This window comes from Eptatretus burgeri, chromosome 7 (assembly GCF_056783735.1).
Source record: "Eptatretus burgeri isolate ZD-2024b chromosome 7, Ebu_testis_v1, whole genome shotgun sequence".
In the NCBI taxonomy this organism is placed as follows: Eukaryota; Metazoa; Chordata; class Myxini; order Myxiniformes; family Myxinidae; genus Eptatretus; species Eptatretus burgeri.
In genome coordinates this window covers 90,989,269-91,004,268 of record NC_140967.1, presented here as the reverse complement: position 1 = coordinate 91,004,268, position 15,000 = coordinate 90,989,269, and the positions used below count along the sequence as shown (strand labels likewise).

The following is a 15,000-nucleotide window of genomic DNA, read 5'->3' as shown; positions in this document are numbered from 1 at the left end:
TGAAAAAGAGTTTTACAGCAATAGTACTCATTGTGAGTTATCAAGACAATACCCACTGAACAAGTTATACCTTGATGAGCCAGAATACAAGTTTTACCTTGGAGACTCACAAATTTTGAAAAAATCAGTAAATGAGTTCTGCCTTGATGGTTTAAATAACTACCTTGGAGACTCAGGAAAAGGGTTCTGCCAAGATGGTTCTAAATATGGGGCCTACCTTGGAGACTCACAAATTTTGAAAAAATCAGTAAATGAGTTCTGCCTTGATGGTTTAAATAACTACCTTGGAGACTCAGGAAAAGGGTTCTGCCAAGATGGTTCTAAATATGGGGCCTACCTTGGAGACTCACAAATTTTGAACAAACCAGTAAATGAGCTCTGCCTTGATGGTTTAAATAACTACCTTGGAGACTCAGGAAAAGGGTTCTGCCAAGATGGTTCTAAATATGGGGCCTACCTTGGAGACTCACAAATTTTGAAACAATCAGTAAATGAGTTCTGCCTTGATGGTTTAAATAACTACCTTGGAGACTCAGGAAAAGGGTTCTGCCAAGATGGTTCTAAATATGGGGCCTACCTTGGAGACTCACATTTTTTGAAAAAATCAGTAAATGAGTTATCCTTAAGAGACTTTGTAAGTTGGTTTTACTTTGAATACTTGAAATGTGGGTTCTGGATTGATAACTCACAATGTGATACATATCTTGGAAACTCAACGGGAATGTGGTTATACCTTGAAGACTTGGAAAGTTGGGTTTATGTTGGACACTTGAAACTTTTTTGGGGGCTTTTATTTATTTATTTATTTATTTATTATTATTATTATTTTATTTATTTATATTTTGGAGACTTTTGGAGTTGCTATCACTCTTTGGGATCTAAACCTATCGATGTAGTTCTTTGTCGGATGGTGCTTGATGGGAGCAAGATCAAGAAAGTTCTGGGAAGAAAGTGCAGGCTTACTCCCCTTTCTACGTCATCAAACCTGAAAGCCTTAAAAGACAGAATTGGAAGAAGAAAAAAAAAACATAAAAATATATATATATAGGTGGAAATCTCATTTTGAAAAAGACATTGTGTTGGGCGAGGATTGAGTTGGGGTTGAGATTTTGAATGTGAGGGTTGGGGTTGAGATTTTGAATGTGAGGGTTGGGACACACACACACATACACATCAACAAACAAAAGTTAAGCCTTGACTATTCAGTTGAGGATTCTGTGTTTGGGGTTCACAGATCTAAGAACGTCCCCCTTGACACACATTATATACTGTTATACACCTCGGACTTGGCCCTCGAGTGTCCACAACGGTGTATAGTAGGAGGGAGTGAAGCGCCAACCTATTGCTCCCATTGCACACACACACACACAAACAAAAGTTAAGCCTTGACTATTCAGTTGAGGATTCTGTGTTTGGGGTTCACAGATCTAAGAACGTCCCCCTTGACACACATTATATACTTGGCCCTCGAGTGTCCACAAAGGTGTATTATCTGCTTAGTTTTGTCTTTTGTAATTCCTGTGAATAAAATGAACCTAAAATCTCTTCCCCTTCCAAATCATATATTTTATAAGTCCAAGGAACTGTATCTATTACATCAACAATTTTAAAAAGTTCTTTCGTCCATCGTTCAGTAAAACCCTTTTCAAAATGAGATTTCCACCTATATATTCTTACGATATCACCAACTTTGAACTTAGGTTTTCTGACATTAATCTCTTTTTCATATTTTAATTTTGTAAATGTTTCTGATGGCTTCATATTCGTTGACGTGTGAATCGTGTCATTATACTTATCCACAATATCCTGAATAAAAGATAACCATTGTTGTGAACCGAGTTGTGTGAATTTTTTATATAGTCTCTCTTTTAAGGTACGATTAAAACGTTCAACAACAACTGCCTTCCCTTCATTAAAGGTACTGTATAATGTAATACTGTTATTTTTTAAAAAATTCATAAATGTCTTGTTATAAAACTCTCTACCCTCATCAGTCCACAATTTTTTAGGTTTTCTCTTACTTTTATTAAATATCTGTTGAAAAGCTAACATAAGAGTATTACCTGTTTTGTTTTTTAAAGGGACAACCCACGCATATCTACTCCTCAAATCAATAACGGTTAAAGCATACTTGTACCCCTTATCATTATTGAGTTCAATCAAATCAGCAGACCAGATATAATCAACTTCCTTGGAATAAACTTTCCTTCTCTGAAACTTTGTGAATATTGGTTTATGTAATTCATCAGCTAATTGCTCTTCAGTCTTAATGGCATCATTAGAGCCTATAAGTTTTTTGAATTTCCAAGTCCAAGTTTCAATTTAGCACTAATCATCTTCTTCACGATGAACCTATCAACTTTTTCTCTCAAGGTTGGATTTTGTATCAGAGACAAATTATACAACATTTCTCGATCGGCTTCATGCTTTTCTTCCAACGTTGTGGTATTCCCATAATCAATATCGTGTCTCATGCACACTTCATCAACTCTATTGATTGGTTTACTCCAGGATTTAGGATTGTTTGCCTCATCTAATCTTTTATTCAAGTTTGTGCCTGGACCACAGAAAGAATACCCTGGAAGATGTAATGGCCCTGGTAATCCAGTAGTTGTAAATTTACTTCCTGATAAAAACTTTTGTATATCTCCTCCGAGTTTGTGTTTGGAGATAAATTGATTTTTTTTGAACCACACACCGAACATATACCTTTTTGTATAACCCTGTTATTTTTACTTTTAATATATGAAATATTTTTAGTATTAGTTTTCTTTTTACATTTGAGACAATAACTCATTTATTTATGAGAAAAATTTCTGCAGAGTGCAAAAACCTTTTTAGTTTCCAACATGCACATTTGAATCTTAATTTTTAAAACATAAAGAATCCTTAGAAATGCCTTCACTCTCTCCTCCATTTATTTAAGAAAAAACTTGAATTAAAATGAATAGCTTGACGATGCTAATAGTTTTGTTGAAAGTATTGCAAATAGACTTGTTAATTCTTTGTATTCCTCCTCGGTGGGTTGAGTTATTTTCTGTAATACCTCTATTCGTTTTTGAATCTCACTGGTTTCCATACTATAATATTTATTTATTCTCTCTCTTTCCTCCCTCTCTCTCTTCTCTTTTTCCTCCTTCTCTCTCTTCTCCTTTTCCTCCTTCTCTTTCTTCTCCCTCTCTCTCTTCTCTCTTTCCTCCCTCTCTCTATTCTCTCTTTCCTCCTTCTCTCTCTCCTCCTTCTCCTTTTCCTCCTCTTCCCTCTCTTCTTCAACTCCTTCCTCATCCCTTACTATACTTGAATCGTTTACACCCCATAGAATATTATACATATATTCATCAGGATTTCTTGTTATTCCTGTATCCAAAATAATTTTTTTACAACAGGATACCAATAAAATTTCTTTTGAATTTCTAAAAGAGCCTTACCTTTTCTTAACCTTATAATTTTTTCATTATTTAACATTCTAATTAAATCTAAAGTTGTTGGTTTATCAACATCAGCATAATGCCAATCTTTTATTGAAAATACCTCATTCTTATGTTGTAGAACATATTTATTAAAATACCGAATACCCTTTTCTTGAAGGTATGCTTGAACACAGAAATGATAATTTTCTTGAAGCCTTCTTGCTGTCATTTATGTATTAGAAATATATGTTAGAATAATATTATGGCACGAAACACCTCCCCATCTTCCCATAGTTAAATCATTTTGTATTTCCTTACTTATTATATATAATCCTGTTTTTTCTGTTTTCATGAGATAAACAAGGGCAAAACCATTATTATATTTACCCTTATTAAATTCTTTTATTTGTTGTTTACTAATCGTGGCTCCACAAAACTCATTCTCGATACCAAGTGGATAATATTCTTCCTTACGAGACTGATTTAATTGTTCCAGGTCTTCGAGGTTAATTTTAAATGACCAATTATACCCTAAATCATTCATATCATACCCCCATTGTTCTATTCTCATACAAACGATACGCCCTTCTTTATAAAAATTTATTTTAATTCGAACTGTGAATTCTGTATGACCTGGAGATAATATCAACACTTCTGTATCTTTAGAATACACAGCCGTTTTATTTAAGTATATATATTGTGATAAATCGCTTAATCTCACCAAGTCATTCGCGTCAGTCGGGCTTGGATAATTTTTTAATTTATAAACATTTTTCATGTTAATATTTTTGTTTATATTATATTTATGTCGTTCAGCCTGTGCCTTTGTGTAATAATTTGATAAATCAATATCCAGTTCTTGAGATACACCAAAGATAGAACCATCTTTACCAACATAAGTCATTTATATTAGATTAAAAATAATATCATAAAATTTTTTATTTTTGTTGAGTTGAAATAACACATATAGACATAATTGACCACAACACTTGGAATTTAATTCTTGGACTTGAAATGTTTGATAAACACCATTCTGTAAGAATTTTATGACTTCAACAGGTGGTGGAAGACCAAAACTATCAAAATAATATTTGTCTTGACTATTAAAAATACAAACCCAATGAGAACCGTTCCCATCATTATCTTCTAAGTTCATAATAATATTCTTTGTATGTTTCGACACATTTGTTAATTCATCTCTCATACAAATAACCACATTATGAATTTTTAATTTCTTACAATATTTGGCAAGTTGTAAATTTGATGTTGTATTCTTTCCAAATTCTTTCAACCACTCATCAATGCTCATTTATTTATTAGAAAGATATAATCCATTACCTCTTTTCGTTAATTTTACACCTGCTTGTGCTATAGAAGAAAGCATATCTCCAACTAACAATCTCGCTTTATCAGGCAGACCTTCAAGTTTTTCAGCAAAATCTACAATTACACCACTTCCACTAATTTGTTTCTCCAACTCTTTGTTATGTCTTTCCAATTCTTTTGAGCCTGGAGTTGAGCCTTCCTTTCGTTGGCAGTTTTGACCGCTGTTGAAATACCACCCGTCAATGCTCCAACCGCACTTAAACCAGCAAATAAAGGAATTAGAAATGGGAGAAATCCTCCACTCGTCTCTCTTATTGAATATTTTTTCAACATTGGTTTTGTCATTTTAATTTTAAGTGAGCCAGTGTCATTCAAGATTTTAACCTGTTCTCTTGTGAGCAAAACATCAATTCTTACTGCTCCTTTTCTCTGAATTGTATTAACGTTAATCGTACAAGGCTTTTGATTTTGAACACAAGATGATAGTTTATGAAGATTGATTTGATTAACATATACCCCAGTTGGTACTTTGCCACTCATTTATTTAACAAAAAAATTATGTGAGACTAATCATCACACCATTATCTGTATTAATCTGCAATTCTGTTTCTTCCAAAAGCAAACAATATGTATCAACTTCTTCACTCTCTCCTCTTTCAATGTATAGGGAAGTATCCACTCGATTAGACTTTATAGTTTCTTTTTGAGCGCTCAGGTCAAACGTATAGATTGTATACAAACTTTTAAATGCTGTCATATCCAAAATAGGTTCTTTATTTCCATTACTTTCACACACCTTTTGGTAAGACTTGTATGCTTCAGCAAAATCATTTTTTTCCCAATTAATTTCCAATCTATCTCGTGGATAAAATGTTCCATCTAGAGAAACGCGAAGTTGTTTCACCTTAGCATTATCACTCAATGCATTATTCTTATCAGTCGCAGTATCACCATCTGGCTTTTTAAAAATCATCCACAGATATCGTGGCTTTCCTTCCAGAACACCCAAATTCCACGTGTAAGTAGTTTGATTGAGTTTAACGTGTTGACATCTTCTTTTGAGGTATGATACACTGAGTGGTCTCTTTGAGTTAAGTCTTCGATTCAACATCTCTTCTGTTTTAAGATTAGGAGTATATTCACTGATATACCAACTCATCTCCTCAATTACAAATTTATTCTGATCACCAAAAGCATTACCAACACCAAAAAGCAATCTATTTTCATTATCATTCCTTTGTAGTTGAAATCTAATTTTAAGACCATACAGAACTTTATCATAATCACAAAATCCAAATATACCTTTAAGAGGAACTGCCACAGTAAAACTATTTTCTGCTTTTGTATCATCATTATACATTCCTTTCCTTTGAATATATCCAGGGTCTGTGTTTGTTCCCGTTGACATATCAGGAATAAAACCTTCGACAGACCCCTTTCCCATTCTATCACTGAATGTATAGAGTGTAAATTTCATCATTTCAGATACAGCAGAGACATAATCAACCGCTTCAACTTCTTGTGTTCCAATATACAATCGCACACTATCAAACATTTTCCAGAAGAAATCATTTACAAGTGTAGCGTTTGTGTTATTCCCAGCCTTAGTGAATTTAAATTTACACAACAAGAAACTTTCGGAGAGATTCAAATAGGTTTGTTGATTATTTATTTCAAAACTTTTTGTACCATTTGTATTCCAGTCTGTTCCAGTTATTGCATTTACCTTGAAGTAATCTTCTTTTTTAGTGGAGTTTGAGATAATAATAGTATCATCCAAATCATAGATACTATCAATTGCTTCCATACTTGTATTTATTTAGGAAAAAAGATGTTAAAACTTTTGAAACCCTGATCCAAGTATTTGAATTATTTTCTGTCGTTCTTGGGGGACAACTGAGTTTTACCTTTCTTAATTTCTTTTTATTGCTTGTAATTTATGAGATTCTTTCTGAGCATCTTTTATACTCTTTACAGCACCTGCTACATTTCCCACAGCAGAAGCAGTTGAACCAATTAGGTCTTTATGTTTAAGAATAGTTGAACCAATACCCATGAGAGTATCAATTATCCCATCTCCTCTAAATTGATGTCCGACACCCCTTTGTCTCTTAGGTTTATAGTATCCTCTACCAAGATACATACCTTCACCCTTGTAGTACGGGGAAAGGAACATCCCATCCCCTGTAATTATTTTATATTTTCCCAACTCGTGCTTCCTCACAATAACCATCGTATTTATTTATTGAAAAACTTCACGTAGGTGAATTCTGATGGATATAACTTCTCCATTAAAAGAGATCACACGATTATCTTGGTCGGTTATCCTAAAATTTACTCTGTGTATGGTTTTTCCTGACACAGGTAGATAAACCAAATTTTTAGGCTCCATATTGAATTTATAACCAATTGGGGTTGAGTATGCGCTGAATGAAAATATTGTATTTGTTTTTAATCCATCATTATAAGCACCATCAATCAAATCACAGTGAATTAACACCGAATTTATTCCTGAGGATATTTGAATGACATTATCACTGTAAAACGTCCCATTAGTTTCAATCTTTTTTGAGGAGAAACCTAATAACTCTCTAAATGAATTATCAATTGTGAAATCAACCTTGTAGTTATTTTTAACTTTAATCGTTGATTTTGAAGTATGTTTTTGAATGTTTATAACAATATTTTTTGGTTCATCACCCTGTTCTTTCATAAGACGAGCAATTTCGGAAGATATTTGAGAAATCTCGTATGCTCCGGGTGAGACTGTTATCGCTTTTGTATCCACTTCCCGGATTATAACTAAACTTGTCATTTTTCTCGGTTATATTAAATAAGGTATTATAAGTCTCCATGGACAATAAAGATGCCTCATATTCTTTTGTTGTGTCAAGTTGTAGTGGGTATGGGAATGAAGATGTGTGGTCGCTTGTTGTGAAATTAAAACTCAGGATTGTGCTTCTCATCTTATTTAATATGAGTTAAAATGTCTTTATATTGAGATTTATTAATTATTTTCATGTTCATCAACTGGTCTAAAATGGCTGATGCTTCATTAAAACAATTGTTATTTCCAGCCTTCTTACTGCCGAACAACAATAACAGTCTATTAACTAATTGCGATGGGTCATTTGGAAGAAAACTAATACCTGAACCAAGGATACTTAAAGCCTGAATAATGTGTTTCTCCTTCTCATTCTTCCTACTTTTACCAGAAAGAATAACCTTATAATTTAGAGTGTTCAGCAAATCAATATATACTCTATCATCATTATTTTCCATATCCAATGGTTTATCAATATACTTTGATTCATCCCTCACAGTTGAACCTTGTCTTCCATCTTTTGTGAGAAGAAACATTAATCTCGGAATTAGTTTAACAGGAGGTTGAGCAGAACTTAAGAACCTTAATTCATCATTAAATATCAATACCTTTTCTTGAACAAGATGAAATATTGCTGGTTGTTCTGTTGGAATGAGTCCTGCTTTGGTTTTTGAATCCGCTGAATATTCATTGTTTTGAACAGCATTCACAATATAATCAGGGGGTTGATTAATCTCTTCCAGTTGTTGAAATAAACCTTCATCATCATATTCTAATTCTCCTAAATGCTCTAATTCTTCCTCCGTCATTTGACTGAAATCTTTTAACATTTGAAGCTTTCTAGGAGTATATTCTACTGTGGGAACTGTGGAAACATCTTTCATTTTTTCTTGGGAAGTTTTTAAAAGTGGTTTAAAAAATTTCTCTTGTTTTTTTCAAATGCTTCTTCGCCCGTTAGTTTCTGTCTGCGTTTCTTCTTTATGTCTTCCTGTTGTTTTACAACTTTTGAAACCAACTCTTGATGTTCCTTAAATCTTCTTGCTCTTTCTTTTGTATCCATTTATTTATTGTAAAATATCATTTAATGAATTGTAAAGATCAACAGGGAAATTTTCCTTTTCTTCATCATTCAAGTAGATGTGTTCAAATAAATCCTTTTCTTTAAATATTTCATCAAATTCTTTATTAACATTAATGCGAGTTGTAATTTCTTCTTCACTAATCCTTGCATCTCTGCTTTTCATACGTTTGTGTTGAGTTTCTTCATCAACATCAAAACCGAATGATAAAATCTTCACTCCGCTCAGATATTTAATAATTTGTCTCGTTCCTTCTGGATTAGTTTCTAATATCCCAACACCACCAGATTTTAGTTTCTTTAACTCACTCTTACAATGTGAATATTTTGTTGTACCAAGAGAAACCTCCTCAAATATTTGTCCTTCATTCCTCAATCGCATATGTTCCTCCACTGAAATATAGTGATAATCTTCACCTTTTACTTCTCCAGGTCTTATTGCTCTAGTTGTTGTTGATACAATGCGTATCACGGGGTGTTTTTTAAGTAAATTTACAATATTCTCATTTGTACTACACAAGAACCTTGATTTATGAAAGTTTTTTCCAGAAGCAGATTTACCCACAAGATTTATAATAATAGTTGTCATTTATATATGTAATTGTTTATAAAACAAAAAATATATCCCTTAATATCTCATCTTGTTTCACAACAATATATTTATATTTTTCAGTCGTGTGCTTCATATAATCCTCAAATTTCTTTTTACTACATAATGTAGAACAATTATCTCTCCAAAAATTATTGATATCTATTGAATTTAACTTGAATAAAATAAAAGTATTAGCATTGTTTCTGATGGAACGACGAGGAAGTTGAAAGTATGATTGACTAAGATAAATACAATTACAAGAAGAATGTCTCCCTCTTGTGTAGTAGCTGTCCATTACCGTTTGGTTTCTCTCATTAACACAATCATCAAAGATAACGAGGTTCTTTTTTGATTTATCCAAATCTTGGGGAGACGGTATATCATCCGTATTATCACTAAGAATACAAGTTATAAGATTTGATTTCTTTTTACATCTCTGTGTATCACAAAATAGTTGAATTATATCTTCAATGTTATAATCATTTAGGTTTTTTTGACGTTTAAATAAACCTATTATATCTTCTTTTGAAGACCAGCATTAAAACCTTGTGAGAGTAGTTGATACTCTGGTTGAAAACTCGACTTTGTGAAAATTATTAAATTATCATAATCTAAAAGTTGGGAGTGAGGAGCATTTTTAAAAGTAAGCAGGTTTTTCCACATCCACTTGAACCAACTATGAGACATCTTAATGAATTTGGGAGATTTTTATGGTTGTTAAATTTTATCTTATTTTCCCAAATAGGTAAAAAATCATTCATTTATATATTTGAAAAACAGGTTATTTAATTTATTATTAGCTTTTTAGAAACTCTATATTTTATCCTAAGTTCAGGTTTAATTTCAAGATAATCCATTATTTTATTTATACAATATCTTGTGTTGATATTTCCCTGAAAATTACATCCATGAATAATATACAACAACAATCCTTTGAACATTTCTCTTATACGTTCAGTTTCTTCCCTTGTAAGGAAAGGTGTGTTATCATCCTCATACTTTACATTCATTTCTCTAATCAATCTTGTAAAGTAATTCATTTTTGGTGTAAATCTAAAAGAATTATTTTCCTTTTTATATTTTTTATTATCATTAATTAGAAGATAATCACAGAATATACATTGTTTATAGGCTTTTGACTCTGTGTTTAATCCCTGTCTTTCACACGCAGGACAATTCTCAAATTTGTCATATGGTGAATCAGGAAAGTCTAGCATATTTATAAAGTAAAACTTTACTTAAACTAAAATTCATCTATACTTTCAGTTGTATATTACCATCGATATCGATATACTTTTTTTCATTATCAGATTCAACGACAACATTTTTTATATTAAAGGTAATTTTAAAATTATCGTTAACTACTATTGAACGAAATGTCATTTCACCTGATATATTAACATCCTTTATTTCATCAAGATTTACATCTTTAGGGTTGTTGAAAAAAATACAAATTTCTCCTTGCATATTACAGATGGTCTTATCTTTTCTTTCTAAAGCTTCATCCATAAGGTTTTTGTTCTTTGATACTTTTTCTTGTTTCATTGCTTTTTCTAGTTTTGAATATATTACTAGAAGGAGAGGAGAAACTTTTGTTAGAGATACTTTAATTGATGTTCTACCAGGTATACTAAAAGCCCTTCCACTGAAGGAAATTGAAGAACTCATATTATTTACCATAATAGTTTTTATCCAATAGTTGTTATATTTATCTTTGTTCAATTTTACATCCTTGACATATTTCTCAGTATCTTTAACAGATGAAGAGATTGATTGAAACTTGTCTTTTGTGTCTTGAAACATTGTATTTATTAAGTGAAAAAGTTGGAGGATAAAATGTTTTTAAGCACAGATTCACCTATAAATTAAACGAAATTTTCATCAAGAAAATTTTAGTTCAAGCAAAGTTTTATTCTATAAATATGGTGAATACAACGTACTGCGATGTTTGTAATCACGAATATAAACATTATAGAAAACACCTCCGAACCAACAAACACACATTTAATCTATTTCATCAAATATCTCCTCTTGAGTTGGAAAGAAAACATTGTGATATCTGTTCAAAGGATGTTTTGAAGAGTAGTTATAATCAACATCTTCAATCACAAAAACACAAGAAAAATGAGTTTAAAGTAAAGGGAGACTATTATATTAAAAACACTGATGAGGCATTTAAAGGGCATATAAAAATAAGGATTTTTCAATTTGGAGAACCCGGTCCATCATCAATAGCTGAATCAATTGAAATAGTGAAACCCGATGTTGAAAAATTTATTAAAAAGACATTAAAAGAAATAAAAACTTTAAAGTTTTATATGGGAGTGAAAATGAATATGAAAAGACAAGATGAAGAACAAACTCCTTATATGAGAACAGATCTTCATTTTATAACATCATTTCAAGATTTTTTGAATAGTGGGGTTTATGAAGAACTATCAAGACAAGAGGAGGATGTTGATAATACAGTGGTAGGAAGTGGATTCAATATTAAAAAAATCATCTTTTTAGATATACACATTCTAAAATCAAACCCTCTTAAAGCTTCTTCTTATATTGAATTACCAAAAGAAATAAAACTAAAGAAGGCAGTTGTTAATATTAAGAACAATGATAATAAATGTTTTCTCTGGTCTGTTCTTGCTCACTTACATCCACCAAAATGTAATTCAGAAAGAGTAAAACAATATATGAAATATGAGAATACCTTGGACATTAAAGATTTTAAATTCCCAATGCCACTAACAGATATTCCTAAATTTGAGAAAAAGAATAATCTTTCTATTAATGTATATGGATTAACGGATACAAACAAAGTTCAAATATTAAAAATTTCAAACAACTATAAAAATGAAGAAACACACATTGACCTTTTATATTTTAGTGTTGGAAAGAATTCACATTACACATACATCAATAATTTATCAAGATTAATCTCTTCTCAGGTATTCAGAACAGCAAACAAAATATATCCTTGTAAGCGATGTCTTAATTCATTTCATACAAAAGAACGATTAGAACAACATTCAAAATATTGTAGTAATCATAAATCAGCTGTAATTACAATGCCTAAACCTGGTGAAAAGATTTATTTTGAAGATTATAATAAATCTATCATGCACCCATTTGTGATATACGCTGATTTTGAATGTATCCTTAAAAAGATAAATACTGCTTCTCCTAATCCAAAAGATCCATATACAAATAAATATCAAAAACATATTCCTTGTGGTTTTTGTTATTATATCAAATCATCTGTTGGAGAAAAGTATAACAAACTTGAACATTATCGTGGAAAAAATGCTTCACAAGAGTTTGTAAAACGATTAGAAAAGGATTGTATAAGACTCACTAAATTAATGAAAGAAACAAATGAACCGATGAAATTAACCAAAGAAGAAAAATTAGAATTTAGAATGAACAATATCTGTCATATTTGTGAGGGGGAAATTAAGGAGTTTAAAGTTAGAGACCATTGTCATCTTACTGGTAAATATAGAGGTCCCGCTCATTCCTGTTGTAATCTTAATTATAAATTACCTTCTTTTATTCCAGTCTTTCTTCACAACAGCGCCAACTATGATACACATCTATTTATAAATGAACTTTCAAAAACACCAGGGAATATTTCTGCTATAACAAACACAAGTCAAAAGTATATTTCATTTTCAAAAATGATATTCACAAAACCTATAACTCGTATTAGGTTTTTAGATTCTTACAAGTTTATGGGAACACCACTAGCCTACCTCGCATCAAATCTAAGCTCCACAGACTCTTTTCCAAATCTTAATTCATTCTTTTCCAAAAGAGGAAATTCTCACTAAAGAGGAAATTCAGATTAAAGATGAAATTCTGATTAAAGAAGGAATTCTTACGAGAGAGGAAATTCAAACAAGGAATGAAATTCAAAGTAAAGAGAAAATTCTTACAAGTAAGGGAATTTATCCTTATGATTATATGGATTCATTTATGAGATTTAAAGAAACACAACTTCCTTCAAAAGAAAGTTTCTATAATAACCTTTATGAAGAAGAGACAAGTGATAAGGAATATAAACACGCACAAGAAATATGGAAAATATTTAAGATAAAGAACCTTGGAGAATATCACGATTTATATCTAAAAACAGATGTTTTATTGTTAGCTGATGTGTTTGAAGCTTTTAGATCACTCTGTCATAATAAAAATTGTTATGGATTAGATCCTGCCCACTATTTCACAGCTCCTGGTTTAGCTTGGAGTGCAATGTTGAAAATGACAAAACAAGATATAGATTTAATCAGTGATGTGGATATGCTTTTGATGATTGAGAAGTCCAAGAGAGGTGGAATATCACAAGTATGTTCAAAAAGATATGCTAAAGCAAATAATAAATATCTTCCAAATTATGATAGTGAAAAAGATAGTAATTATTTGATGTATTTTGATGCTAATAATTTGTATGGATGGGCAATGTCTCAATCTCTGCCTTATGGTAAATTAGAGTGGGTGGAAGAAAAGGATTATGAAAAGGCTTTGATGAATATTGTTATTTCTTCTCAAGAGGAATTGAATGACGAAGAAGAAGGTTATTATTTTGAAGTTGATTTGAGGTACCCGAGTGATCTTCATAATAAGCATAAAGATCTTCCTTTTGCATGTGAGAAAGAAACTCCAAAGAAAGAATGGTTAAGTGATTATCATAAAAGTTTTAATATTAAAGGTAAATCAACAGAAAAGTTATTAACAACATTCTATGATAAAGAGGGATATGTTTTGCATCAGAGAAGCTTAAAACAGTTTTTGAGAGAAGGATTGAGAGTAGCTAAAATTCATAGAGTTTTAAAATTTAAACAAAGTCCTTGGGTGAAAAAGTATATTCAATTCAATACAGATATGAGAGCAAATACAAAAGTAAAATTTGAAGGGGACTTTTATAAATTAATGAATAATGCTGTATTTGGAAAGACTATGGAAAATGTTAGAAACAGGCAAAACATTAGATTCGCAACATCTTGGAAAGAAGCTTCGAGATTGATAAATAAACCAAGTTTTGAGAGAGAAGAGGTTTTTTCAGAGAACTTTTCTGCAATTCATATGAAAAAGGAAAGTATTGTAATGGATAAACCAATTTATATTGGAACAGCAGTTCTTGATTTATCAAAGATATTGATGTATGATTATTTGTATAATGACTTAAAGAAAGAGTATGGTGAAAATGTTTCATTGTTGTATATGGATACTGATAGTTTTATCCTAGATATAAAAACTGATGATGTTTATGAAGATATGAAGAAAAATATTGGAGTATATGATACAAGTAATTTCAGCAAGAAGAGTGAGTTATTTTCCAAAAAGAATGAAAAGGTTATTGGTAAGTTTAAGGATGAGTTGGGTGGAAAAGTAATGAGTGAGTTTATTGGATTGAGAGCAAAGGCATATGCTTATAAGTATGGTGAACAGATTGATAAGAGGTTAAAGGGAATAAAGAAATATGTAATAAAGAAATCAATAACTTTTAGAAATTATTATAATTGTTTGATGAATAAGAAAGAAGAATATAGGAAAATGAATACAATAAGAAGTTATAAACATAACATATATAGTGAAGAAGTAAATAAAAAGGCATTAGGAGCCTTTGATGATAAGAGATTTATTTTAGATAATGGAATAGATTGTGTTCCATATGGATATTGTATGATAGAGTGTATAAAATAGATTATGTTTTAACGATGGGAAGATGGGTTAGGGTTTTTAAGGGCTACCGCCGTTGCTTTTTTCACAATAT

At 31.2% G+C, this 15,000-nt stretch overlaps 2 protein-coding genes across 2 annotated transcripts in view; one reads left to right on the top strand and one right to left on the bottom strand.

Annotated features, from left to right (window-relative positions):
• Positions 1 to 1,818, top strand: part of LOC147023780 (uncharacterized) — a 3,216-nt gene extending 1,398 nt beyond the window's left edge. Inside the window, exon 3 of the mRNA XM_085889579.1 lies at positions 1 to 1,818. This exon is cut by the window's left edge and continues 161 nt beyond it. Coding sequence (XP_085745705.1) covers positions 1 to 1,048 — 1,048 coding nt within the window. The 3' untranslated portion in view covers positions 1,049 to 1,818.
• The window catches only part of LOC147023779 (sodium-dependent neutral amino acid transporter B(0)AT1-like), a 144,923-nt gene that overhangs the window by 122,031 nt on the left and 7,892 nt on the right, over positions 1 to 15,000 (bottom strand). The window lies entirely within an intron of this gene.